The following is a 26,077-nucleotide window of genomic DNA, read 5'->3' as shown; positions in this document are numbered from 1 at the left end:
GTACCTGCTTTATTGTTCACAATCTATTTTCAAATGCCTTTTTTTGGCCAGGGGGTGAGGGTGGATAGCCAGGGTTCCTTGCAGGAGAGATGTGATTATAGCTGTAAACTAACTTCGTGGACTTAGTTCTAATGTTGCTGTTGTGCCTAGCTTGAAAGCTCTACAAAGATAAGGAACTATTTTATTCACATATTGATGCATAAAAAACCACACTCCAAAACTTACTGACTTAAAACCAATTCAGTTATTTTTCCTGTTTTTTTTTTTTTTTTTTTTTTTTTTGAGACGGAGTTTCGCTCTTGTTACCCAGGCTGGAGTGCAATGGCGCGATCTCGGCTCACCGCAACCTCCGCCTCCTGGGCTCAGGCAATTCTCCTGCCTCAGCCTCCTAAGTAGCTGGGATTACAGGCATGCGCCACCACGCCCAGCTAGTTTTTTTGTATTTTTAGTAGAGACGAGGTTTCACCATGTTGACCAGGATGGTCTCGATCTTTCGACCTCGTGATCCACCCGCCTCGGCCTCCCAAAGTGCTGGGATTACAGGCTTGAGCCACCGCGCCCGGCCTTTTTTTTTTTTTTTTTTTTTTTTTAAGGGAGGTAGACTGGGCTCAGTTGGGAAATTCTTCTGCTGGTCTTGCTTGGGTTTTCTCTAGAGTCATCTGGAGACCTGGTTAGAATAAACTGGGTCTCTCTCCCTCACCGTGTAGACTCAGGGGCTGTTCTCTCCTCATGGCCTCTCCAGAGTAGCCAGGCATCTTCTTTTTTTTTTTTTTTTAATTTTTAATTTTTTAAATATCTCTTGCTATATAGATGACAGGGACAGACTTCTTACATAGCAGCTTAAGGTTTCCAAAAGTGAAGTTCTAAGAGGAAGGAAATGGAAGCTGCCAATTCTTTTAAAAGGGCAGGCCCAGAATTGGCACAGCTTGCTACATTTTCTTGATTAAAGCTAGTGATAGAGCAGTCTAGATTCAGAGTGGGAGGGGACCACACAAGGGCAAGAATGCCAAGAGGATGTTCTTTGGAGCCATCTTTAGAGATTGACTACTCTAAGGGCCATATTTATTTTATTGATTGATTAATTGATTGATTGAGCCAGAGTTTTGCTCTTGCTGTCCAGGCTGGAGTGCAATGGTGTGATCTCAGCTCACCACAACCTCTGCCTTTCAGGTTCAAGTGATTTTTCTGCCTCAGCCTCCTGAGGAGCTGGAATTACAGGCATGTGCCACCACACCAAGCTAATCTCATATTTTTAGTAGAGACGGGGTTTCTCTATATTGGTCAGGCTGGTCTCAAACTCCTGACCTCAGGTGATCTGCCTACCTCGGCCTCCTAAAGTGCTGGGATTACAGATGTAAGCCACTGTACCTGGCTTATTTATTCATTTTTTTGCAACAAAGTCTCGCTTTGTCGCCCAGGCTTGAGTGCAATGGTGTAATCTCTGCTCACTGCAACCTCTACCTCCTGGGTTCCGGCAGTTCTCCTGCCTCAGCCTTGCAAGTAGCTGGGATTACAGGCATCCACCACCATGCTGGCTAATTTTTTTTCTTTTCTTTTTTTTTTTGAGACGGAGTTTCACTCTTGTTACCCAGGCTGCAGTGCAATGGCGCGATCTCGGCCCACAACCTCCGCCTCCTGAGTTCAAGCAATTCTCCTGCCTCAGCCTCCTGAGTAGCTGGGATTACAGGCACACGCCACCATGCCAAGCTTATTTTTTGTATTTTTAGTAGAGACGGGGTTTCATCATGTTGACCAGGATAGTCTCGATCTCTTGACCTCGTGATCCACCTGCCTCGGCCTCCCAAAGTGCTGGGATTACAGGCTTGAGCCACCGCGCCCGGCCTCTTTTTTTTTTTCTTTCTTTTTTTTTTTTAAGACGGAGTCTTGCTCTGTCGTCTATGCTGGAGTGCAGTGGCATGATCTCAGGTCACTGCAACTTTTGCCTCCCAGATTCAAGCCATTCTCCTGCCTCAGCCTCCCACTACAAGCATGTGCCACCATGCCCAGCTAATTTTTATATTTTCAGTAGAGACAGGGTTTCATCACATTGGTCAGGCTGGTCTCGAACTCCTGACCTCAAGTGACCCACCAACTTGGCCTCCCAATGTGCTGGGATTATAGGCGTGAGCCACTGCGCCCAGCCTTGACCCTGCTAATTTTTTGTATTTTTGGTAGAGACAGGGTTTTGCCGTGTTGATTGCTGGTCTTGAACTCCGGACCTCAAGTGATCCACCCGTCTTGACCTCCCAATGTGTTGGGATTACAGGTGTGAGCCACAGTGCCTGGCCTATTTATTTATTTATTTATTTATTTATTTTTGAAACAGGTTTCAGTTGGTCACCCAAGCTGTAGTGCAGTGGTGTGATCTCAGCTCACTGCAGCCTCAACCTCTAGGGCACAAGTGATCCTCCTGCCTCAGCCTCCTGAGTAGCAATAGGCATGTGCCACCATGCCCAGCTTATTTTTAAATTTCTTGTAGAGATGAGGTCTCCTTTTGTTGGCCAAGCTGGTCTTGAACTCCTGGGCTCTCAGCCTCCCAAAGTGCTGGGATTACAGGTGTGAGACGTCATGCCCAGCTCACATCTATTATTTTATATAGTACTAATATATGTAACCAACAGAAGGCACTCAGTATTTCTGTTTGAATCACTGGTTGGGTGGACCAACACATAGGTTGGTAGATGGATACCTGACTGTTCTTGTTGGTTTTTGTGGATGAGGTGCATGTGATTCTCAGGGCTCAGGTACCCCTGTGTATACCTTTATGGTGTTTATTATTATTCTTCAACATGTCATTCTTTTTGACAAAGTACCTTTTTAGGCATAGTGGCTTGAGTGGCCGGAGGGCATCATATTCCCTGCAGATATTTTGGGAGCTGTAATCCAAGGAAGGAAAAAATAATAATGGCTGTTTACTAGACTGTGTACTGGCCACTGTACTTGACTGACTTAATCATAATAACAGTGTGAAATAGGAATTTCCCCTCAAATGTGGAAGCAGAGGATAATGAACTTGCCCAAGGTGTCACAGCTAGTTGGTGACACAAGATGGAATTTAAACTGCAATCTGTCTGATTCAGTAAATTGCCTCATATTTTAGTTAGAGTTTTTCCTTGGTTAGTCTCAGACCATTAAGATCTGTCAGAAGGTTTTATAACAGCAGCACTATTGACATTTGGGGTTGGGTAATTCCTTACCGTGGGAGGCTGTCCTGTGCATTGTGGGATGCTTAGCACTATTCCTGGCCTTCACCTACTAAATGCCAGTAGTGCTCTGGCACCCAGAAGCAACAATCAAAAATGTCACCAGACATTGCCATATTTGCTGAGGCGGGAGGTGGGGGGGATTCCCACTTTCCTTGAAAAGTGCTGGTAAATTATTTCATGATTTGTTGTCCTTTGAACTTGCTGGTTTTTAAAAATATGACATTAGGCCGGGCATGGTGGCTCACACCTGTAATCCCAGCACTTTGGGAGGCAAGGTGGGTGGATCACCTGAGGTCAGGAGTTTGAGACCAGCCTGATTAACATAGTGAAACCCCATCTCTACTAAAAATACAAAATTAACTGGGCATGGTGATGCATGCCTCCCAGCTACTTGGGAGGCTGGGGCAGGAGAATTGCTTGAACCCAGGAGATTGGAGGTTGCAGTGAGCCGAGATTGTGCCATTGCACTCTAACCTGGGCAACAAGAGTGCAACTTTGTCTCAAGAAAATAGAAATAAAAATTTGACATCTCACAAGGAACTGGCAGTGACTTCAAACGATCTTCTTAGGATAGTTAGTACTGCCGGGTTCTGGTGGTCTTGCGTCATGCCTTTTTCTCATTGCCTCTCTCCTGTTTTGCCTTATCTTTTGTCTTTTGTCTCTGATTTTTCTAAATAAAGTGCAACTGGGTAAAGTGGTGTTTGTAAGGACTTTTTACACAGCTATCGATTTAGCAGGTATTCAGAACTCTGAGATTATAGCCATTAGTGCTAGTAAAAAGAAGGCAATTTACATCTTCTAATTATAATAGAGGGGGAAAATGCATAATTTTTAGCAAGCTGGGAATTAAATGGCTTCCAGACTCTGCAGAGTTAATCTTCATCAGGGTAGTATTGATTGACATGCTGGAGGACGTTAATGCGCCATTCTTTTTGGGAACGGGGGAGGAGAGTGGAAATTGCAGTTTCTCTACTAATTGTACTTTAGGTGTCATTTATGACAATTTCATGTTGTCTAGACAGAGGGGAAATGGTGGAGAAATTATTTCAGTAGAGTCAGATGCTGAGTCCAAAAGGAATCAGGATGGTTGCTGAAGTCAAGATCAGGGTGGAAGGACAAATAGTACATCTCCAGAGGCAAATCAGCGAAATCGAATGTCACTAAGAGAAGCAGTTCAGAGTGAACCTTGGATATAAGAAAAGTGATTGTACTCCGAGCTTTGTGTTAGCTCAAGGGCTAACAGTGGATTGTTTGGAGTCCCACCTATGGTCTCTGCCCTCATATTTCTGCAGATTCTAGAATCCTCATCCCATGGACGGATACGAGCCAGGAAAGCGCCTCTTTGCCTCTGGTTAATAAACACCCCTCTACACTGTGCTTTGCTTTTCCCTCGTTCTCTTGAGGTTTCATGTGCTAACTCACTTTGCCTTTCTGATACTGGTCCTAAGATTTTGCTTCCTGTTATATAGTGTTTGCAGTATACTAGGGTCAAGAGCCTGTCACTTCTTAATGAATGGCCTTGGTCAAGGGTTTTTAAAAGTTTCAGGTCAGAAATGTGAATGTGGAAAAATGTCTTATAAGACTCTCACAGGTTTGCTCGTATCACAGCAATAAATTATTCTACCAGTATATTCTTTGTAGACTTAGTGGGCCTGGAGGTGGACTTTTAAGGATTTGTCTGTGCTTCTGAATAAAATTAGCTAAGAATTCAGGATTATGGAATTCTGTAAATTCCAGGGGGGAAATCAGTGAATTAGGATGCATTGTCTCTTAAAATCTAAACCTATATACCCCACCTGTTGCATGTGGGGACATGTGTGCATGTGGCATCAAAACTAGCTGTGGACCTTTCATAGATTTGGCCTTACTCATCCTCTGGTGAAAAGCCTCTGATTCCAAATTCCTGGTTTAAAAAAGTCTATGGTCTGTGAGCAGACCTCCCAAGTCTCCCAGAGAAAAAGATTTGGATACCAAGTAAAGATGTCTATGTAGATCAGCTTGGGCTTTTAAGTTTACTTGCTAACAAAAGTTAGTTTTTTTTTTGTTTGTTTGTTTTTTTTTTTTTAAATCATACGTTTAAGTTTTATAACTATAGTGTAATATATTGAGGGTATATAGGAGTGAAGCATAGTGCCAACCAATCATCTTAGAAATGTATTAAAAATAACTACCCACCAGAGAGTTAGCAGAGGGTCATATATTCCCAGAGGGAACTGACTGACTTTTCAGACAAGACTTTTGTAACACTAGATACATGATTGCACACTATCTATACATTCTGTTTCCAGCCTCTTCCCTTTTGCTGTCTGTGATTATGTTGTGCTCTCATGTTTTGCCATCTACCGCTCACTGCCCAGAGGCATTGAGGACTACATTAATGTTTTGTAAAGATGTTTTTAAGCTTTTCTGGTGAAAGGCATTGTTTTGCACTCTGTAGGTTGTTTATGTTTGATAATAGTAAAATAAGGCTGATCTATACTGTAGGCACTGTGGTGTCTTTCTGTAATATGTCTATTTTTTTCCTGAGGTTACTAGCCTTATAGCAGTGCCCCTTGCCTTGGCCCACCCCACTTCAGGGGCCAGAATTGCCCGCCAGTCTCTGCTGGCAGCTGCATCGCACCCCTCAAACTAGGGGGCCCTGCAGCAATCAGATGAATGCCTATCGTTGGATAACTTAAACGATAATTGCTAGTGTGTGAAATGGGGAGGCTTAGATGCCTCTGCATTAGAGCAGAGATGTCAATTTGAATATCATAATAGAGGTGTCGTTTCAGAACACACAATTATTTTTTACAAAGAATAAGGGCTTGTCATCTCCCAGCCCAGGCATGCGCCAAGGCAGAGATTGGAGGCTTGCAGAGCAAGATTCAGAAATGAAGAAAGCCACAGTGCATTCCAGTTTATTTGGCTTCCTGCCCCTTCATCCCCTGGCAAACATTGCCCTCTTTCCCCCTGTGGGGGTCTCTTTTGGCAATATACAGTCGAGGAGCATTAGTGGTAGTTTCCCAGGCAAGTAGCCAGCCTTTGACTTTTTGATTTAATGAGCCTCTCAGGGACAGGCTGCACTGCATTTATCAGGACGACTTTGTCAGCACTTTAACCTGAGCAGCATAAGTGACCAGAGGGGATGAGGGTGATGTAAGCAGTTTCTGAAAACCTTGTTCCTTCAGGAGTTTTAGTGAGTTTTTGGGCATCTAGCAACCTTGTCTGAGAGTCATGGGGCCAGTGAGGGGCAGCCAGATATGTCTTCTTGCTTAGTCTTCCAAGTCTGGTTAGGCCTGCTGATTCATCACTTAGATATTTGTCGGCCTCCTGTTACATGTTACTTAGGACGTGAATTTTGATGGGGATAAAAAGATGACTTGGATCCAGTACCTGCTTTCATGTAGATTCTAGCAGTAGCAAAGACAAGACATACACATAAGTTACTGGATGATTTGAGAAGTCCTCTGAAGAGAGGTACAAATGCTATGGGGCACTGAGGAAGAGAGGGTGAACTTCTGGCTGGAGGAGTCAGGTATTTGAGCTTTGAAGGCTTTTTACGGTCAATAATAAGAAAGAGGAACTTTCCAGAAAGAAGAAATTGCCAAGATAAATAATGTAGGAGGGTTAGTGAGGGTGTGTTAAGTTTAGCCAGAACAGTGGATCCCCAAAGCAAAAATTATTTTTACAGTGATGCTGAGACATTCTTTGTGTTTTTCAGTCTCATTCTTTCACAAGTATACAGTGTTTTCTAGAGGATACATGACATGTAATGAGGCTATCATCCTGATGGCTAATTGAATGCTTGCTTGTATATTAAAATTGTTTCAGTTTTAATTTCAACAAGTTGAAATTAAATATTGATAGCTGAAACTCATACAAAAGAAATATCTTTAGGATCCTCATAATTTGTGAGGATGTTAGAGTCCTGGGACCAAAAAGTTTGTAAACCACTGGACTCCAAAAGGAATGAGAAGTTTGGCTGCAAAGCTTGACTACCTAACGCCCTGTTGAGGAATCTGGATTTTATTTTCTAGGCAGAAGGGAGCTTTTAATTGGGGTTTGGCTCTCCTGAATGGAAATAGCAGTTGCCATCCAGGCATTAAAGCCAGGCTATAAAGTTATTCATTAGGCATGGGGCACCAGTGGCATCTTACCTTCTGGGAGCCAGCATTCCCTAACAGTAGAGGCCAAAGAGTTCTAGCAATTGATTGTTTCCAGTGGTTGGAGAAAGTCTGAACGTGTTTGTTTGCTTTAGGATATTGATTTTTCTCTGTGATCTGACAACCAATTAAAAGAATATCTTCAGGGTGTAATTGTTTAGTAAGGAGGAGTTCTCACTGGCTTATTTCATATGGACTAGTACCCAGACTTTCTGCTTCTCAACCCTGATATCCATTGAATTTGAAGTGCAGGGGCTGGGTGTGGTACCTCAAGCCTATAATCCCATTTTTTTGGGAGGCTGAGTCTGGTGGATCACTTGAGGCCAGGAGTTTAAGACAAGCCTGGCCAACATGGTGAAACCCTGTCTCTACTAAAAATACAAAAATTAGCCAGGCCTGGCGGTGTATGCCTATAGTTCCAGCTATTTGGGAGGCTGAGGCAGGAGAATCGCTTGAGCCCGGGTAGCAGAAGTTGCAGCGAGGGGAGATTGCACCACCACATTCCAGCCTGGGCAACAGAGACTCTGTCTCAAAAAATGAAATGAAATAAAGTCAAACAAAATAAAATAATGAAGTGAAAGTTCTTTTCTTTCAGTTGATATGCTCTGACCACTTTTTTTCTTTTCCAGAGCTTTCTTTGTTTTAAAAATTGTATTCCTAGTGATTGAGACTACAGCTGACACAGGGAAACTCTTCGCACATAATTCAGAATATTAATCAGGGAAAGAAAAAAATAGTTATATTCATTTTCAAGTGTTAGACATTTTACAGCTTGAATTATGTGCCTATTATGATTTTAGCAGGGCTTAATATTCGTTTTTGATGGCTTTTCTAGTGTGCAATACTTTGATTTCAAGTTATTTTTTGTTCTGTCCCTTAGTAACTCTACTTATCATTTAAAGAATTTTATTTAAGCAAATGTTTTAGAGTCGGGGTGGGCAAACATTTTCTATAAAGGGCTAGGGCAGTACGTAGATATTTTAAGCTTGTCTCTATCTGGATACCTCCATGCTGCCTTGCTAGCTTCAAAGCAGCCACAGGTAATATGCAAATGAATGGATGTGGCTGTGTTCAATTAAAACTTTATTTACAAAGGAAGATAGCTAACCGGGGGCGTGTAGTTTACCACACCTGCTTTAGAGCATTAGGGCAAGTTGCTGTTTTTAGAGCATTAGGGCAAGTTGCTATTTGAAGAAATTCTTTTTACGAAGTAATTCTTTTGAAAACAAATGGCTATCTATTGCTTTTCAGTATTTTTTTTTTTTTTTTTTTTGAGACGGAGTTTTGCTCTTGTTACCCAGGCTGGAGTGCAATGGCGCGATCTCGGCTCACCGCAACCTCCGCCTCCTGGGTTCAGGCAATTCTCCTGCCTCAGCCTCCTGAGTAGCTGGGATTACAGGCACGCACCACCATGCCCAGCTAATTTTTTGTATTTTTAGTAGAGACGGGGTTTCACCATGTTGACCAGGATGGTCTAGATCTCTCGACCTCGTGATCCGCCCGCCTCGGCCTCCCAAAGTGCTGGGATTACAAGCTTGAGCCACCGCACCCAGCCCTGCTTTTCAGTATTTTAAGATTTTTGTATATTGTATTTTTTTTTAATTTTGAAATAATATCAGACTTGCAGAAAAGTTGCAAAAATAGTACAGAGGATTCCCATATACCCTTCACCCACATTCTCTAAATGTTAACATTTTACCCCATTTTCTTTATTATTCTCTTTTGTTCTCTGTCTCTCTCTATATATATGAATATGGGTATACTTGTATATGTATATAGTTTTAAAAAAATATTTAAAGTTATCCCATTTTTTAAGTATTCCGTTTTTTTTGTTGTTGTTATTGTTGTTTGTTTTTTGAGATTCACTCTATCACCCAGGCTGGAATGCAGTGTGTGGTCTTGGCTCATTGCAGTCTCTGCCTCCAGAATTAATTGGGTTCAAGTGATTATCCTGCCTCAGCCTCCCGAGTAGCTGGGATTACAGGCACACGCCACCATGCCTAGCTAATTTTTGTATTTTTAGTAGAGATGGGGTTTCACTGTGTTGGCCAGACTGGTCTTGAACTCCTGGCCTCGGCCCCCCAAAGTGTTGGGATTACAGGCATCAGCCACCGCACCTGCCCAAGTATTCCGTATTCTTTTTTTTTTTTTGGAGATGGAGTTTCGCTCTTGTCACCCAGGCTGGAGTGCAATGGCACGATCTTGGCTCACCGCAACCTCCGCCTCCTGGGTTCAGGCAATTCTCCTGCCTCAGCCTCCTGAGTAGCTGGGATTACAGGCATGTGCCACCATGCCCAGCTAATTTTTTGTATTTTTAGTAGAGACAGGGTTTCACCATGTTGACCGGGATGGTCTCGATCTCTTGACCTCGTGATCCACCCGCCTCGGCCTCCCAAAGTGCTGGGATTACAGGCTTGAGCCACCGCGCCCGGCCGTATTCCGTATTCTTAAAGTAATATATAGTTTCATAGAGCAGTGGCCTTCAGACTTAAAAAAAACAAAAAAAACCTTATTAATAAAACGCTTTTGAGTAATCCGTGTGTGCAATGATTATATATTATATAGCAGAAGTTGCCATATTTTCCCCTTGCTGTCCAGTGGATCAAATAGTACAACCCCTGGTGTACGTCACTTGGACACCAGTGGTGTACAGAATGAACTGGGCTAGCTTGTAGAGAAAAGAAGGAAGTATTTGTTTTGTTTCTTATATTTTTCTTTTCCTCAGCTTCAGTGATGGCAGCTTCAAACTTGAACAGGCTTGTCTGAGTTCTTCCTAGGCCCTCCTTGATTTCTTGTGATCATTTAAGTTGAGTTGAATTTGCGGTGGTCATAGCAAAATGTGCAGAACTGCCATCCCATTCCATTTTCTCCTGCCATTTCCCATTGAGGGCCCTCTGTAACAGGCTACACTGGGAAAGAAAGATCTTTTTTTGAGGTTCCTAGAAATGGTGGCGGTGATGTTTGCTCATCTAGGAACTCTAGTTTTTTCTTTATTCCACATCTATTGGAGAAGCCTATTTTTATTCCAGAGTACTTGTATTATAACTATGCAGAACTTATGTTTCATCAGTGATGTGTATATGTGTATTCACAGTGATTGGCTTTCCTGATTTTGTGTATTAGCAGTAAAATGACATATATCTGTGGCTTGCCAGTTCCCCTGTATTGTCTGGGCAGCAAATGTTGCCAACACATTCTATAGTAAATAGGCACAGGGGATGCATGTTCCAAAAGAACCTCAGCAGGGACTCTCCAGAGACAAAGCTTAGCGTTTCGGTTCTATTCTGACTTAAAGAAGTCTTCCTGGCCGGGCGTGGTGGCTCAAGCCTGTAATCCCAGCACTTTGGGAGGCCGAGGCGGGTGGATCACGAGGTCAAGAGATCGAGACCATTCTGGTCAACATAGTGAAACCCCGTCTCTACTAAAAATACAAAAATTAGTTGGGCATGGTGGCGTGTGCCTGTAATCCCAGCTACTCAGGAGGCTGAGGCAGGAGAATTGCCTGAACCCAGGAGGCGGAGGTTGCGGTGAGCCGAGATCGCGCCATTGCACTCCAGCCTGGGTAACGAGAGCGAAACTCCGTCTCGGAAAAAAAAAAAAAAAAAAAAAAAAAAAAAAAAAAAAAGAAGTCTTCCTAATTAAGGTGGGAAGTAGACTTTGCAGGATTGTAAAATGGAGTCATTAAAATTGAAGTGATCTAATGCAAACCCTTCAGATCAGGAATCTCCTTTATAGCATTCCTGATAAATCATCCCATTTCACTGAGTACTGTCATTGCTTTAGCAGAGCGGGGGTAATATTTGCCTCTGTTACCATGATCAATTTCCGGGCAGAAGTACTTAAGAAGGATGTATTTTTGTTTGTATGTTTGTTTGTTTTGAGATAGAATCTTGCTCTTTCACCCAGCCTGGAGTACAGAGGTGCAATCTCAGCTCACTGCAACCTCTGCCTCCCAGGTTTAAGTGATTCTTGTGCCTCAGACTCCCAAGTGGCTGGATTACAGGCGTGTGCCACCACGTCTGGCTAATTTTTTGTATTTTTAGTAGAAACATAGTCTCACCATGTTGCCCAGGCTGGTCTTGAACTCCTGAGCTCAGGCAGTCTGCCCACCTGGGCTCCCAAAGTGCTGGGATTACAGGCATGAGCCACTGTGCCCAGCCAAGAAGGATGTATTTTGGTCACTCGAAGGATGCTGCTTCCCAAAGGGCCTCAGGTTACTAAACGGCCACTTGGAGGGTAATATGACAGTACAGAGTGACCTTCAGGACTAACTCTAGAGCACTTTAGGATGGAACAAGCTTCTAGGTATTCTAGGAGAATCAGCTGTTATCAGATCTTGCTTCCATTCATCAGCTCACACCCAGTTCCTAAAGAACTGGTTTATTAATGATGAATAAGTACTATTAAAAAAAAAAAAAAGTACTGTATAAGATGGCATAAGTTACCTGAATACTTGTCTCAAAATTTTGCTTTTCTTTTTTCTCCACACTGTGTACCTCTCGCTACCCTTACCTATTCCACGCATACTATAAAGACATGCCATTATTTTATGTGTTCTGATGAAATCATGAAAAAAATCCTGCAAATGGCCAGGCACAGTGACTCACGGCTATAATCCCAGGACTTTGGGAGGCTGAGGCAGGAGCTTCACTTGAGGCTAGGAGTTTGAGACCAGCTTATGGAACATAACAAACATAATCAGACCCTGTCTCTATCGGGGAAAAAAAAAATCCTCCCAATTCAACTGTCACACAATTGTAAAATGCACCCCAACTTCAGACACATTAAAATGTGAAAAGTATGTCTTAGAATTGATGAAACAGCATTTCTGCCACTGGAACCATAGTACTGTTACTGAAGATTCAGACTTTCAACCAGAGAGATGTATTTTACTGCTTTCCTCTCTTCCTCATTGGTTACATCGTGTTCTCTCTGTTCAGCGGTAGGATTGTTACAAGTGTCTAGGTGTGGGGATATCGGCCTTGTCTAGAGAGAATACATTATTTGACAGTTGGTTGTCCTGGGCAGGAAAGGTTGCAAGCCAGGTTGCTAGGGTCTTCGCTATGTCTCTTCCCTAGGCTGTTAGGGGAAGCCAGTTGCTGGGATAAAGTGACTGCACAAGACTATACCTAAAGCCACCTGGTTTTAATAACAGTGAATTGAATTAAATCAATTGGAGAAGATTGGTAACTGCTGTCCTTATCCTGCAGCTCTGCTTTAAAGCGTCTGGCAGGGAGCCGGGGACCTGTTCCTAGGAGAGGCAGGCGAGATGCTGCTGGAGAGGAACAATATGCCTTTCTCTCTGAGACCGTTTCCTCTGAAACGTGTTCTGGGGCAGAAGCTTGATTGGCTGCCAAGGCACATATGAGTTGGGAAGCACCATGTCAGACATGGCAAACCAGGGAGCCCCTGGGCCATGTTTATCATATGTGTTCTACCTGGCCCTTGTACCAAAAAAAAAAAAAAAAAAAAAAAGTTGTAGCAAAAATTTAACAATCAGGAGATTTTATGCCAAAGTCCAGATTTCTGGCTTTCCTTAAAAATAGGAAAAGCCAAAAAAAATTAGCTGGGCATGGTGGCACGTGCCTGTAATCCCAGCTACTCAGGAGGCTGAGGCAGGAGAATTGCCTGAACCTGGGAGGCGGAGGTTGCGGTGAGCCGAGATTGTGCCATTGCACTCCAGGCTGGGTAACAACAGCGAAACTCCATCTCAAAAAAAAAAAAAAAAAAAAAAAGGAAAAGCCAGCAATACTGAGCCTATATTCTAGCTTTGTAACAATTGCCTGGAGCTAAACAATGGATCACAGACCTTCTGTTTGTCAGTCTTCATTGATCACAGTTAATATGTATATACTTGTTTCCTGCCTGGACCCTAGAAGGTCCTGGAATACAAAATACAGGTTTGAGGCATCTTGGAGTTAAGACAGGCCTTCCCTGGAGTCCTGTTACTATCTGTTAATGGTCACGTGCCACAGAGTGATGGAATTTAGCTTCTGGGCCCAGTATTCTCACGTATGTAGTCATACCCACCTTTCCAGGTTGTGATGAGGTTTAAACAAAGAAATACATATGAAGTGCTCAGCCTCAAAAAGTGTTCAATAAAATGTATGTATCACATATCAGTTGAATTTGTGATTGTGCTAGATTATGTAAGTAAAAGTTTTCATCAGTTGTTGAGAGCCCGTGGAATACTCATATATATTTATATTTTTATTGATATATTATAGTTCTATATCTGAGGAGTACTCATTCTCACAAAAAAAGAGCATGGGCAGAGCAGAATGGTTAGACAGTAAGTGGTTGTGGATGATGATGGCATGGAGTAACCGAACACCAAGATAAATGTTAGCACTATGTGATAATCTCTGTGTGTGCCTGATTTTTCCCTCCTGTGTTGATCCCAACCTATTTGTTTACTGGAGGTACTGCAATTAGAAACAAGATCATGTCTCTGAAACACTTGTTCATTTCTCATTGAAGAGCAGTATTCAGCAGAATGCAGTGGTCATGTCCAGTGTGGGAGCTCTGCAGCTCTTCATTTATTTATGTCTCTACCTACTTAGCTTGTAGGAAGGGTGTGATCCCAGGCATTAGCTGGCTGCAAAAGGGGGAAGTTATGTATCTCCCCCATTTTTCCTTATGAATGACCTCTGAGTTGGTAATTGACAGGGATTATTGCCATTTTTTTAATCTCTGCTAGGAGGCTGCTGGAATCTTCCCTCATTTCATTATCCCGTTATGATGGAGCAGGATCCAGAGAGCACCCAATTTACCCAGACCCAGCGAGGTAAGGCCAAAGTGAGAAATGGCACTAGGTGGGGGGGAGGGGCGGCCCTTGGGGTTGCCATGCTGTTGGAAGCTCCATTCTGTGCCTCTCTGGTCCTGGTGCTCTTTTATTCTTCAGTTACAGTTTTGAGACAGGTGGTTCAGGTGATGGGGAAGTGTTGCAGGTAAGTGAACAGTACCTCTGGTGACAGAGGTTTATGACTGAGCTCTTGTCCTTTGGGACTCATTTCTGCAAGTGGGGTACTAGAGGGAAAACCTGGGGAGGCCACAGGCAGTCATAGGATACTCTTTTTCTGTTGGCCAGAGAGGCTGTTGCCATTCAGATGGATAGCCAACAGTGGAACAAAATTATTTTTATTTATAGGGAAATTATATACAAATTAAACAAAAGCTTGATTTGCTTTCATTTGAGAGGGAGTTTAGATTATCAAGAGGCAGAAGTCAAGCACCTTCAGGTATTGACATTTTTGGAGACTGCCCGAAGGAATAGACGACTGAAGAAGAAATAAATGGATTTAAAAAGTTGGCATTTTATTAAAGTGCTTGCTTTACACATATCAGAAGACATTTGAGGCTGGGCACGGGGGCTAACGCCTGTAATCCCAGCACTTTGGGAGGCTGAGTCGGGCAGATAACTTGAGGTCAGGTGGTTAAGACCAGCCTGGCCAATATAGTGAAACCCCGTCTCTACTAAAAATACAAAAAATTAGCTGGGCGTGGTGGCGGATACTTGTACTCCCAGCTACTTGGGAGGCTGAGGCAGGAGAATCACTTGAACTAGGGAGGCAGAGATTGTAGTGATCTGAGATTGCACCACTGCAGTCCATCCTGGACGACACAGTGAGACTGTCTCAAAAAAAAAAAAAAAAAAAAAAAAAGTTGTGAAAAGTTCTGAAGAGATAAAAAATAAAACAAAAGTTATTTCAGTGAGTTCAAGGTCTTCCCTTCACTGATGCTGATAACTGAGGACCAAGGGTGGGATATTGATGGATATGACATTTATCTGCAGGAGAGCAACCCCTTTGGGGTAATTTATAATTGTGGGGTTGGCAGGTTAGCAGTGTAGGGTAGGTAAAAGAAACAAAATGAATTTTGCTCTAGATTAAGAATTTTAGGTCTGCCTGGGAAAACCTTTAGACCAAGTTGATTCCAGGAATATTAAGTGATTTTTTTGTTGCCACAGTTATATCATGACACTGAGCATTCTTTCTGAGATACTGGTGTGAATAAAGATTCTCCATTATTCTCTTAATTCCTTCTTCACATCCTAGAAATGACAAACCTAAGAAGGATCAGGGAATATAAGGATTGATGACTTTAAAACAGGCAGGCACCTTAGATGATGAGTGAAGCAAGGAAGTTTATGTGAGTCTCTAATGATATTTGAGGTTTATACACCCTAAATATAAGGGAAAGGAATTTTTGATATGAATCAATTACTTTGAAGCACTGAAATAGAGTAAGTTCTTGCAAGAAAGACAGCAATAGGCATCTCATCCCCAGAACTTTTAACCTGGCAGTGTTCTACAAGGATACTTAAAGACCATGATTTGCCCTCCTTTTATATAATAAATCTATTATTTATCCTACTGTGATCTTTATCACAGAAAGTGTCATACTTTGTGGTATTGGTATTTTTACAGTTTTACTTTGAATACAAAATAGTGTTTTTTGTTTTTTGTTTTTTTTTTTTTGGAGAGGGAAGTATTTTTCCTTGAAGAAAATTTAAGGGTTTATTTAAACATTTAAAATGTTCACTTGGAAGACTTCATGGTCGTTTGATGATTTTCCAGCTCTTTGTAGGAGGATGATTGTTACTACCTCATTACTGGTTGCTGAGTTTCTTTTTTCTCGTAGGCTTCACCCTGTAACACTATGTATAGGTCAGGGCCTTAGTGAAACACTTCTTCAGCATTCAGATCCTTAGTTTCCCTCTGCATATCTAAAAGGACAAGGCTAGGATATACTTGTATTTAATAATTGTGACAGAAATCCTTTTTAAACCATTAATCTATAGTTTCACAGCTTGGGGAATTCCTATGTCCCTATATAAAAGGGCAGTCTTATTATCAGCAGCATCAACATATGTCTACCTCTATCACCAATAATATTTTTTTTCCATTACTTAGGATAGTCTATAAAGTGAGTACTTATGATCACTTTTCAGAATCGGTTCCAAATAAAAGGATCTTCTTTCTCCTCCTCCTTTTATGTTCTTTTCTAGTCTGCTTGACTTGAGAATTTAACCAATGATGCTTGATTTCTGCTGGATGAGTTCTGCATATCGGGCAGATATAAGAACAATGCATGAACACTGACTTCTGTTGGTTGAAAATTTAGGATTCTGTGATTCATCCTTGTAAAATGCATGGGAACAGGGGCCCAAACAGATAACGAAAGTTCTTCCAGTTGAGAGTTTTAGGAACTAGCTCTTGTTCTCTGATTCTCTTGGCCAAGGCATCTATGCCTCCCATGCCTGCTTGCTATACAAAGATATTATAATACTGACTCATTGGTGTTCACTGCAGCACATTATTCTGTAAAACAGACTTTTGAGTTCAAAAGATTGTTAGCTGGGCTGCTTGGGAATTCCATTTGCTGGTTGGCCAGAAAGATACCACCTTTGATGACAGACATTTCAGAGGCAGCCTTTGTTCCTCTAGCAGTTGACTGCAGTTGTAGACTTATTGAGGACCTCTTTGCAAGATATTTGCCAATATTTTTTGTACCATTTGGATATAACTGTTCCTATTTCTATAACTGTTCCTATTTCCATTCTTAATCAGGTTTTTTCAGATTTCCATTAAAAAACTGAAGATCTATGCTTTTCTCCTTTTATATTCAAACATTATAGAAGTATATAAAATACCGAAGTCCCAGGAATCCTCATTAGGATTTCTGTGTCCCCTTATAGTGTTTTTTTCCTAGTAACAGCAATTTTTCTCTCACTTAAGATTTTATTTTAGAGGACTTTCCTTGTGTGTATATAGAAATAATTTATTCTCTTTAATTGCTACATGGTGTTTCTTTGTATGGATGTATTAATAATTTATTTAATTTGTTGCCGGGCATGTGGGTTACTTCCCAGTTTTTTTTAACTACTGCTGACAATATTGCAAATGAACTCTCTTTTATATATCTTTGTAACCTTGTGTGTTTCTGTGGAATAAAGTTTCTAGTGGAGTTATTGAGTCAACGTGTGCCTGGGGCATGCTTTTAGTCTTGAAGTTTTTTAGTAATCCATTTAATATTATAGAAAACATTCTTCTGTTATTGTCCCTCTCATGTTTTCAGTCCATAGCATGAAATTATAGAACAGTGTTGTGAGAGACGGAAGAAAACTTGAGAAGGCAATGTGGAGTACTGTATGGGACTCTGGAAGTTTTCATGGAGTAGTAAGATATTGAAGCCATAGTTTAAAGAATATAGATCTGGACTAATTATTTACAGGAATAGCCATCATAAGGGAGAAGAAAGATGAACAACCGTCACCTTCCATATTGCTCAGTGCCCACGTAGCCTCTGATGCTCTGATCGTAAGAAATAGAAAAAAATCTCTTTTAAGTTTTTCTGTTAGATTTTCTGTTCTCCCAAGTATATTTTATTCTCAGTCTCAGTTCTGAATTTTTTTCCCATGTTGCAAATATCTATGATTAATCTGTAAGGGAGAAAAAAGAGGTTCCAAGAGATCATTCTAAGGAGGTAGGACAAATCTGGAGCTATGTATACATGTTGGCGAAGAAAAAAGTCCTGGTGAAGATACCTGTGGATGCCTTCTTTAATCGTCTTAGGCTTACCATCTCCTGGGCTCTTTTCTCATCTATAAAACAAGATGGTAGATGATTGCTCAGGTCCCTTTCATGTCTTCCATTTTGTGTATGGATGGTGATCAAGGAAAAGCTGTGAATGAGCACAGCTCTGTGTAAAGCGCACCCTGGGGAGCTAAAAGTGTACCTTAAGAAGCTAGAAGGAAAGGTCCAGCGTTATTCTCTTGGGGAGGGGCCGTTCTTCCTCAGAAGACGTCTGGTTAAGCCGCCTGTTCGCCTTATCTCAGAACAGAAACCCTGGCGATAGTCCGATAAGCATATTCTGCAGTGCAAACCTCCTGGTGAGTTAAATGCCCTTTGATTTTCATGTCTCTGGAGTTCACCTCAGCAGGGAGATGCCATGGGAGAGCTGGATTGACTGCCTTTCACAGTATTCCCCACATTAGTGCTAGTTTGTGTTTGTCCATCTCTGTCTCTCTCAGATTATCTCCTGCTGCATACTACGCCCAGAGGATGATCCAGTATCTCTCAAGGAGAGACAGTATTCGCCAGCGCTCCATGCGCTACCAACAGAACCGCCTCCGTTCTTCCACCTCCTCCTCTTCCTCAGACAACCAGGGTCCATCAGTAGAGGGAACCGACTTGGAATTTGAGGACTTTGAGTAAGTACATACTCAGCTTGCTTTCTTCCCTCTCCTCTCAAGCTTGGAGTGCTTCCGTGTCGGCCACTGTCAGAGCAATGGTGGATGTTCTTGCTCCCAGCTCCTCGATTTTTATTTATGAGTAACAGGATGGGGTGAAGGAGAGAGGGTTAAGATGCCCAGAGAACTTCCACCTCTGGCAGTTGCCTTGCTGATTCACTGGAGCCCAAGGACAGAGACCGCCATTGGGCCCTAGGCCAGAGTGTGAGAGGATGGTGGCTGCTGCTCCTCTGGCAACATTTTCATTTACCTTGTGCATGTACAGTGACCGCGGAAAACTTCTCATGTACTGCCTTTACCACATCAGGGAGGCTGGAGGGTTGGCGTTTTTTCTCCTAAGCAGAGTAGCTGTGGAGATGTTGTCTTCATTCTGAAATACTTGAATTTCCCTAGGACGTGGCTTTTCTGTCTTACTGCCCTGATCAGATTGACTCGTTAAGATCCTACTCCCGGGCCTTAACTTGATCTCCCTACTCATACCCTCTACTCAGAAACTTTAGAAAGTTGTCTGTCAAATTAACGTGGTGGGTTGAGAAGTGATTTCTTGCTTCTTTGGGCTTTTTGAGTGGTCAGTGGGGAGACCCACTGGGGAGTGCGCTAAAGGAGCAGTCAGCCCCAGGCTCTAGAATTTAAGCTAGCCAGTCTTATTGCTGGGTTTTCCATTCTCTCACCTGCTGCTCCTGACTTTTCTAGCCGTTCATCGTGTTTCCTTCCATTCCTGAAACTGAGCTTTCATGGCCTGTATCAAATTGGACATTTGTTTCTTGTTTTGATTCCTTACATTTTGGTATTGTCAAACATAAAAGCAAGAGAGAGGGAAGGGCGGTGAAGCATTGTTTCTTCCTCCTTTTTTGCTGGCATTTGGGGAAGAGGACAGCCTGTCAGTCATTTCCTCTCTGCCTTCCATCTTGACATAGCAGGGTCCGGTCTGGGGCCTTAAGAGTTCTCACCTCCCTCTCAGCCTTCTTCCTTAACTGAATGGAGAGTTCCCTACAAGTCATCTTCCAACAAAGCTTTATGATGTGTTTGAGAAAACCTCTTTGCCAGAAAGCACTAAGAGAGTGGGAACAACCTTTGTACCAATTTGCCTTCCTGATGCTGTCATTAAACACACTAGCATTCGTGCTCTGAGAAGCAAAAGGAAAACTAAGTGGGAGGTTTATTTGTCTGAGAAAAATGTAAATGTGAAAGAAATGCAGGAATGGCCTGAAGTAGCAGTGGTGTGACAAATGGAGACGAGGTCATGGTCCTATGTTGTCAACTGCAAGAGAAGAGCAGAGCTACCTTCTGACTGTCAGCCTGTTCCTTCTCCCTTCCGTCCACTCTAGGGCGAGGTGGATGCATATATCAGCAGTGGAAGAAACAGAGTGTCTCTGTTCCCTTAGCCAGGCAGACACTTGTAGTGAAATATGTTCTCCTGTAGATATTACGGTTTTTCCAGCACCAGGGTCTATTCAGGGAAGCAGTTTAAACGTACATGCCAAGGCTGCTGGCACTTAGTGTTGCTTTAAAGCCTGGGTGACTTTCTCTCAGTAATGCTGTGGAGCCCTGGGAGTCAGTCCTGTGGATTGCCTAGCCCTCTTTCTATGCACGCCTGGAGGCTGTGTTATCTCTTTGCAGTGGTGAAATATGGGGCTCATGCCTTCAAGCTGTATCTTGCCTCGTGACTTGTCCTTCACAAGGAAGTTCTGGGTTAGTTTAAAATGTTCTGTTCTTGTCTTACCTTCCCTTTCTTCTGCTACCACCTCCTCTCTCTCTCCCCTTCCTTCCCCCTCGATTTTCCTGTGTCAGACTGCCTCCTCCTCATGCTCCCCCCAGCCCACCTGTGTGCTCTCCCCCACCCCTCCCCTGGCTTTAGCATGACCTGAATTTACATTTCCTTCTTCACCTTTCATGCACTGACTTACTATTTTTTTCTTAGGGGGTCTTATATTGCTCCCTGGTTAGTAGCAATGGACTAATTTCTCTAATAATCCTTGGAAAGTTCCTCCTGGGGTGTTCGCCTTTCTTTTTGGGCTGATGTAGACCAGAATCTTGTTTTTAATAGCAGCTGTGGATTAGCCACTTCAACATTAGTAGTCCAGGTCTTCTAGTAAAGGATGTTGCTGGCTGGTTGAAGCTATTTGTTCTTTCTCTGTCTCCTTCTCTGCCCACCTCCCTCTACTGTAAACTGAATGCTGCTTGTGGTTGCTCCCGTTCTCTGAGTGTCTGTGTGCTCCACGAGGAGGGAGAATAACAAGGAATGTACCAGCCCCTTTTAATTTTTCTGCCCGAATCTTTTGCCTTAGCTTTGGTAACTAGAAGGAAAGTTAGAGGCTTGTGCGTCACAATTTATAGTTTTCTTCAGGTACAGAGGGACACGCAAGGTAGATACAGCGAGAAATCCTCCTAACAATTAGGTTACCATTAAGACAGATTGTTCCTCTGTTTGGCATTCTCACCTTCTCAGCACTTCATGCTCCTGCCTTTGCTACCTCACTTTGATGACCTCTCCCTCTGTTTGCTAAGTCATAGATCATTTTGCCATTTTTAGGCTCGTCACATCCAGGTGTACGGTGTTCTGAGAAAACCAAAGGAGCCATTACTCAGAGCCCATCTTTTGTGGTTCTCTTCCATTTGACCAAATCAGATATGTCTAAGGTTAGAGGACAGGAACAAGCATATTTAGTGTCTGACTTTTATTGTCCTGCTGATTCAAAAACCTTTAAAAATGATGTATAGCCATTTTTGAGCCTTTCCACAAGCTTGCTGTGGAGCAAGACCATTGAGATTTATCTCCTGGGATGGTGGCTTTGGAGGTTGGTCAGCATCAGGTTAAATTTTCTGTTCTTTTGTGATCTGGATGAATGACCATCTTCCCAGGAAGGCATCTTCTCCTGCCATTCATCTCTGTCTACAGCAAGGATTGAGACTGCAGAGTCCCTGTGTTTACCAAAATGCACAAACAGGACATCCAGAAATCTGCTGTCAGCAGGTCTCTCCTGAAGCCCTCAGCAGCTGTCTTCGCATAAAGATGTTCATAAGCAGGTTAAAGGTGTGGCTGCCCGTGACATTGCTGTCTGTCTGCTTTCAAGCCCAGACCACCTACTGGAATGTAGATGGCAAATAAGTATAAGGAAGGCGTCCATTTTCATGTTTGCCATCCCTTTGGAAAGAAATAGGGGCTTTTATAAAGCCCAGGTTAAGTGCTATGGCCCGTAGTTGCTAAGGCCTACAAAAGAGGTGGTCTGTGTGCTTTATGACTATTATTCCAGCTGTGCTTGCCCCCTGACTCATTTTATCTGTTAATCTAAATGTAATTATAATTCCAGAATCATCCTTAGCTCATATTCCTGCCCTTCCTGCCTTTTTGTAGCTGCTTTGCTGTCTGAGACAAAGCAGAAGTAGCAAAGGCTTTGCTAATGACAGTCAGACTAGAGAAGCTTCAGATTAGATCAGTCACAAATATCTCCATCATATACACCAGCCACTGAATAATTACGTTCAGCTTCTTGAAAACTGTTGCTAGGGCCAGGTGTGGCAGCTCACACCTGTAATCCCAGTAGTTTGGGAAGCTGAGCCCAGGAGTTTGAGATCAGCCTGAGCAACGTAGTGAGAACCCCCATCTCTATTAAACAAACAAAAAATGTTGCTAGCACAGAAGTCTCTCACTCACAATTTTGACATGCAGGCTGTACTTTGGATTTCTGCCTGGGAAAAAAACATCTCAATGAGAATTCTAGTTTTTTAGCCTTAAGATGAATTCTCTTTAGGACTATTAATTAATTCTCTTAACTCTTCTAATTAATCTGCTTATATTTGAGTCTCCTTTTCCCAGAAGTCCACATTGTGACCAAATGGAGGCACACCTTGTTTTACTGTGCTTTGCTTTTTTTGCGCTTTGCAGGTACTGTGTTTTTCACAAATTGGAGGTTTGTGGCAACCCTGCATTGAGCATTTAGCATCATTTTTTCCAACAGCATGTGCTCATTTTGTGTCTTTGTCACACTGGTAATTCTTGTAGTATTTCAGATGTTTTCATTATTATTATATTTGCTATGGTGACCTGTGATGTGTGATCTTCGATGTTACTGTTGTAATTGTTTTGGGGCACAGTGAACCGCACTTACATAAGACAACAAGTCTAATTGTAAATGTTGTATATACTTTGACTGCTCCGTTGACCGGCGTTCCCTCATCTCTGTCCTTCTCCTTGGGCCTTCCTGTTCCCTGTTACACCGCAATATTGAAATTAGGCCATTTAATATTCCTACAGTGACCTCTGTATGTTCAAGAGAAAGAAAGAGGCACACATCTCTCACTTGGTAAGTCAAGAGCTAGAAATGATGAACGAGCAAGGCATGTTGAAAATTGAGATAGGTCAAAAGCTAGTCTTCTTGTGCTATAAACAGCCAAGCTGTGAACGCAAAGGGAAAGTTCTTAAGGAAATTGAAAGGTCTAGTTCAGCAGAACAATCTTACTGCTGATATGGAGAAAGTTTTAGTGGTCAGGATAGAAAATCAAACCAGCCACAACATTCCCTTAGCCGAACCCTAATCCAGAGGAAGTTCCTAATTCTTTTCACTTCTCTGACAACTGAGAGAGATGAGAAGCTGCAGAAGAAAAGCTGGAAGTTATTGGAGGTTGCTTCATGAGGTTTAAGGGAAGAAGCTGTTAACATAAAACCTCAAGGAGAAACAGCAAGTGCCTATGGAGAAGCTACAGCAAGTGCCTATGGAGAAGCTGCAGCAAGTTATCTGGAAGATCTAGCTGAGGTCACAGATGAAGGTGTCTGCATTAAACAACAGATTTTCAGTGTAAATGAAACAGCCTTCTTTTGGGAGAAGGTGCTGTCTAGGACTTTCATAGCCAGAGGGAAGTCAGTACTTAGCTTCAAAGCTTCAAAGAACAGGCTGATGCTCTTGTTAGGGGCTAATGCTGCTGGTGACTTGAAATCAAAGCCAGTGATCTTTTACCGGTTTGAAAATCCTAAGGCCTTGAAGAATGATGCTAAGTCTACTCTGCCTCTGCTCTGTAAATGGAACAAAGCCTAGATGACAGCACACCTGTTTACAGGATGGTTTACTGAATATTTTAAGCCCGTGGTTGAAACCTACTGCTCAGAAATAAAGATTCTTTAAAAAAATTTAACTGTTGTGTTGATGCACACCTGTGGTCCCAGCTACTCAGGAGGCTGAGGTGGGAGAGTTGCTCAAGCCCTGGAGGTCAAGCCTGTAGTGAGCTGTGATCATACCTCTGTACTCCGGCCTGGGCCACACAGCAAGACCCTCTCTCAAAATAAATAAAAATAGGTCGTTAAGGGCTGGGTCATCAGGAACTTGTGCGTCCATCTCAGGGAGACCTGGCCTTCAGAGATGACAGCATTCGGCCTCAGGAGGAGCCTGTGATTTGCCCTCGGTCTTCCAAGTTTGTGCTGCCTGTGGGGATACAGCACAGTAAGGAGCTAAACAGAACCTGCTGCCTGAATGGGGGAACCTGCATGCTGGGGTCCTTTTGTGCCTGTCCACCTTCCTTCTTTGGATGGAACTGTGAGCACGATGTGCGCAAAAAGAACTATGGGTCTGTGCCCCATGACACGTGGCTTCCCAAGAAGTGTTCCCTGTGTAAATGCTGGCATGGTCAGCTCCGCTGCTTTCCTCAGACATTCCTACCTGGCTGTGATGGCCTTGTGATGGATGAGCACCTCATGGCTTCCGGGACTCCAGAACTACCACCGTCTGCACGTACCCCTTTGATGCTAGCTGGCATCTGCCTTTCTATAGAAAGTTACTATTAATTGACATTGACCTATTTCCAGAAATACGATTTTAGATATCAGGCAAATTTCATGACCAGTAAAGGTTGCTGCTACAATGTCCTGTCTGAAAGATGATCATTTGTTAGTTGCCTTAAAATAATGAATACATTTCCAAAATGGTCTCTAGCATTTCCTTACAGAACCGACTACTTCTTACCTCTTTGCCCCCCTTCCACCCAAAAACGACGTCTTTTTTCAAAAGAAAGTCAGCCGTATCTCCATTGTGCCTAAGTCCAGTGTTTCTTGATACATGTAATTCTACCAAGGCTTTCTTCATATGTTCTTTTAAACAATTGAATTATCTCTTCAGATTATTAAAGACCAATCCTAATGTGGACCTTAGGATACAGTTTTGAGTAGAGTTGATCAAAATCAATTAAAATAGTCTCTTTAAAAGGAAAGAAAGCCTCTTTAAGGGAAGGAACCAGAGTGCTGAAGGAAGGGAAGTCTGTCTGCATGTGTGCAGGGAGACTGGGTAGGAAAGAGGAAGCCAGTGGGGGACAGCGGTTGGAAAACATAAAATGAGTTACTTGATTGGTAATTAGATGGCTATAGAGAAGCAAGTTAAAAGACTAAATGGAGGGGCAAGTTTCCATCATCTATAGAAAGCTATATAAGACAAGGACTCCCCTTTTGTTTCCAAAGGCATTGTAAGAAGAATGAAGTCTCCTTAGAAAAAAAATTATACCTCAGCGTCCCCAACAAGATTGCATAATAAATTGTTTCCTCCAAGCTATGCAATTCTTTTAACTGTTGTAGAAGAGAAAATATTCACAATATATTTAGTTGTAAACCAAGTGATAAAACTACATATTGTAAAGCTCATTTTTATAATACATTGCATATAATAACATATGTGTATGCACAGTAAAAGTGGAACATAAATAAAAATAAACAAATACAATGTAACTGGTCACTGACAATGTACCTGGTCACCAAGAACTCTGATGGAGATGTACAAGGAGATTAATGTTATTCTCATGCCTAGTAACACAACATCCATTCTGCAGCCCATAGATCCAGAAGTAATTTCGATTTTCAAGTCTTACTCTTCTTTTTTTTTTTTTTTCTTTTTTTTCTTTTTTTGAGATGGGCTTTCACCGTGTTGGTCAGCCTGGTCTTGAACTCCTGACCTCATGATCCGCCCACCTCGGCCTCCCAAAGTGCTGGGATTACAGGCGTGAGCCACCTCACCCGGCCTCAAGTCTTATTTTAAAGAAATAAGGTTGGCTGGGTGTGGTGGCTCACGCCTGTAATCCGAACACTTAGGGAGGCCGAGGTGGGCAGATCACATGAGGTCAGGAGTTGGAGACCAGCCTGGGCAATGTGATGAGACCCCATCTCTACTAAAAATACAAAAATTAGCCGGGTGTGGTGGCACAAGCCGGTACTCCCAGCTACTTGGGAGGCTGAGGCAGGAGAATCGCTTGAACCTGGGAGGTGGAGGTTGCAGTGAGCCAAGGTTGCAGCGAGCCAAGATTGCACCACTGCACTCCAGCCTGGGGAATAATTGAGTGAGACTCTGTCTCAGAAAAAAGGAAAAAAAAGAAAAGAAATACGGCCGTAGTGCTAATGATAGTGATTCCGCTTATGGATCTGGGCAAAGTAAATTGAAACTTTCTGGAAAGGATTTGTGATTCTAATTGCCATTAAGAGTTTTGTCGATTCATGGGAA

At 42.6% G+C, this 26,077-nt stretch overlaps 2 protein-coding genes across 9 annotated transcripts in view; both read left to right on the top strand.

Moving 5' to 3' along the window:
• The window catches only part of AMBRA1 (autophagy and beclin 1 regulator 1), a 173,739-nt gene that overhangs the window by 24,591 nt on the left and 123,071 nt on the right, over nt 1-26,077 (top strand). For 2 of the 8 annotated variants that reach the window (XM_010333964.2, XM_010333939.2), the window contains 2 exons: nt 14,052-14,138; nt 18,387-18,566. The exons of 2 other annotated variants lie outside the window; for them this stretch is intronic. In XM_010333964.2, coding sequence (XP_010332266.1) covers nt 14,052-14,138; nt 18,387-18,566 — 267 coding nt within the window. Of the gene's footprint in view, nt 1-9,763; nt 9,786-14,051; nt 14,139-18,386; nt 18,567-26,077 lie in introns of all 8 variants that reach the window. 4 more of the 8 variants (XM_010333970.2, XM_003920037.3, XM_074401391.1 and 1 more) reach the window with 3 other exon arrangements.
• Nucleotides 21,448-25,587, top strand: LOC104651062 (putative protein CRIPTO3). Its single transcript, XM_010336750.3, has 2 exons — nt 21,448-21,706; nt 23,906-25,587. Exons 1-2 carry the CDS (start codon nt 21,448-21,450, stop codon nt 24,379-24,381), a joined length of 735 nt encoding a protein of 244 aa, XP_010335052.1. The 3' UTR covers nt 24,382-25,587.

Source organism: Saimiri boliviensis, chromosome 6 (genome assembly GCF_048565385.1).
Source record: "Saimiri boliviensis isolate mSaiBol1 chromosome 6, mSaiBol1.pri, whole genome shotgun sequence".
Classification (NCBI taxonomy): Eukaryota; Metazoa; Chordata; class Mammalia; order Primates; family Cebidae; genus Saimiri; species Saimiri boliviensis.
Note: the sequence above shows the minus strand (reverse complement) of the source record. Positions and strands in the feature narration are given on the sequence as shown.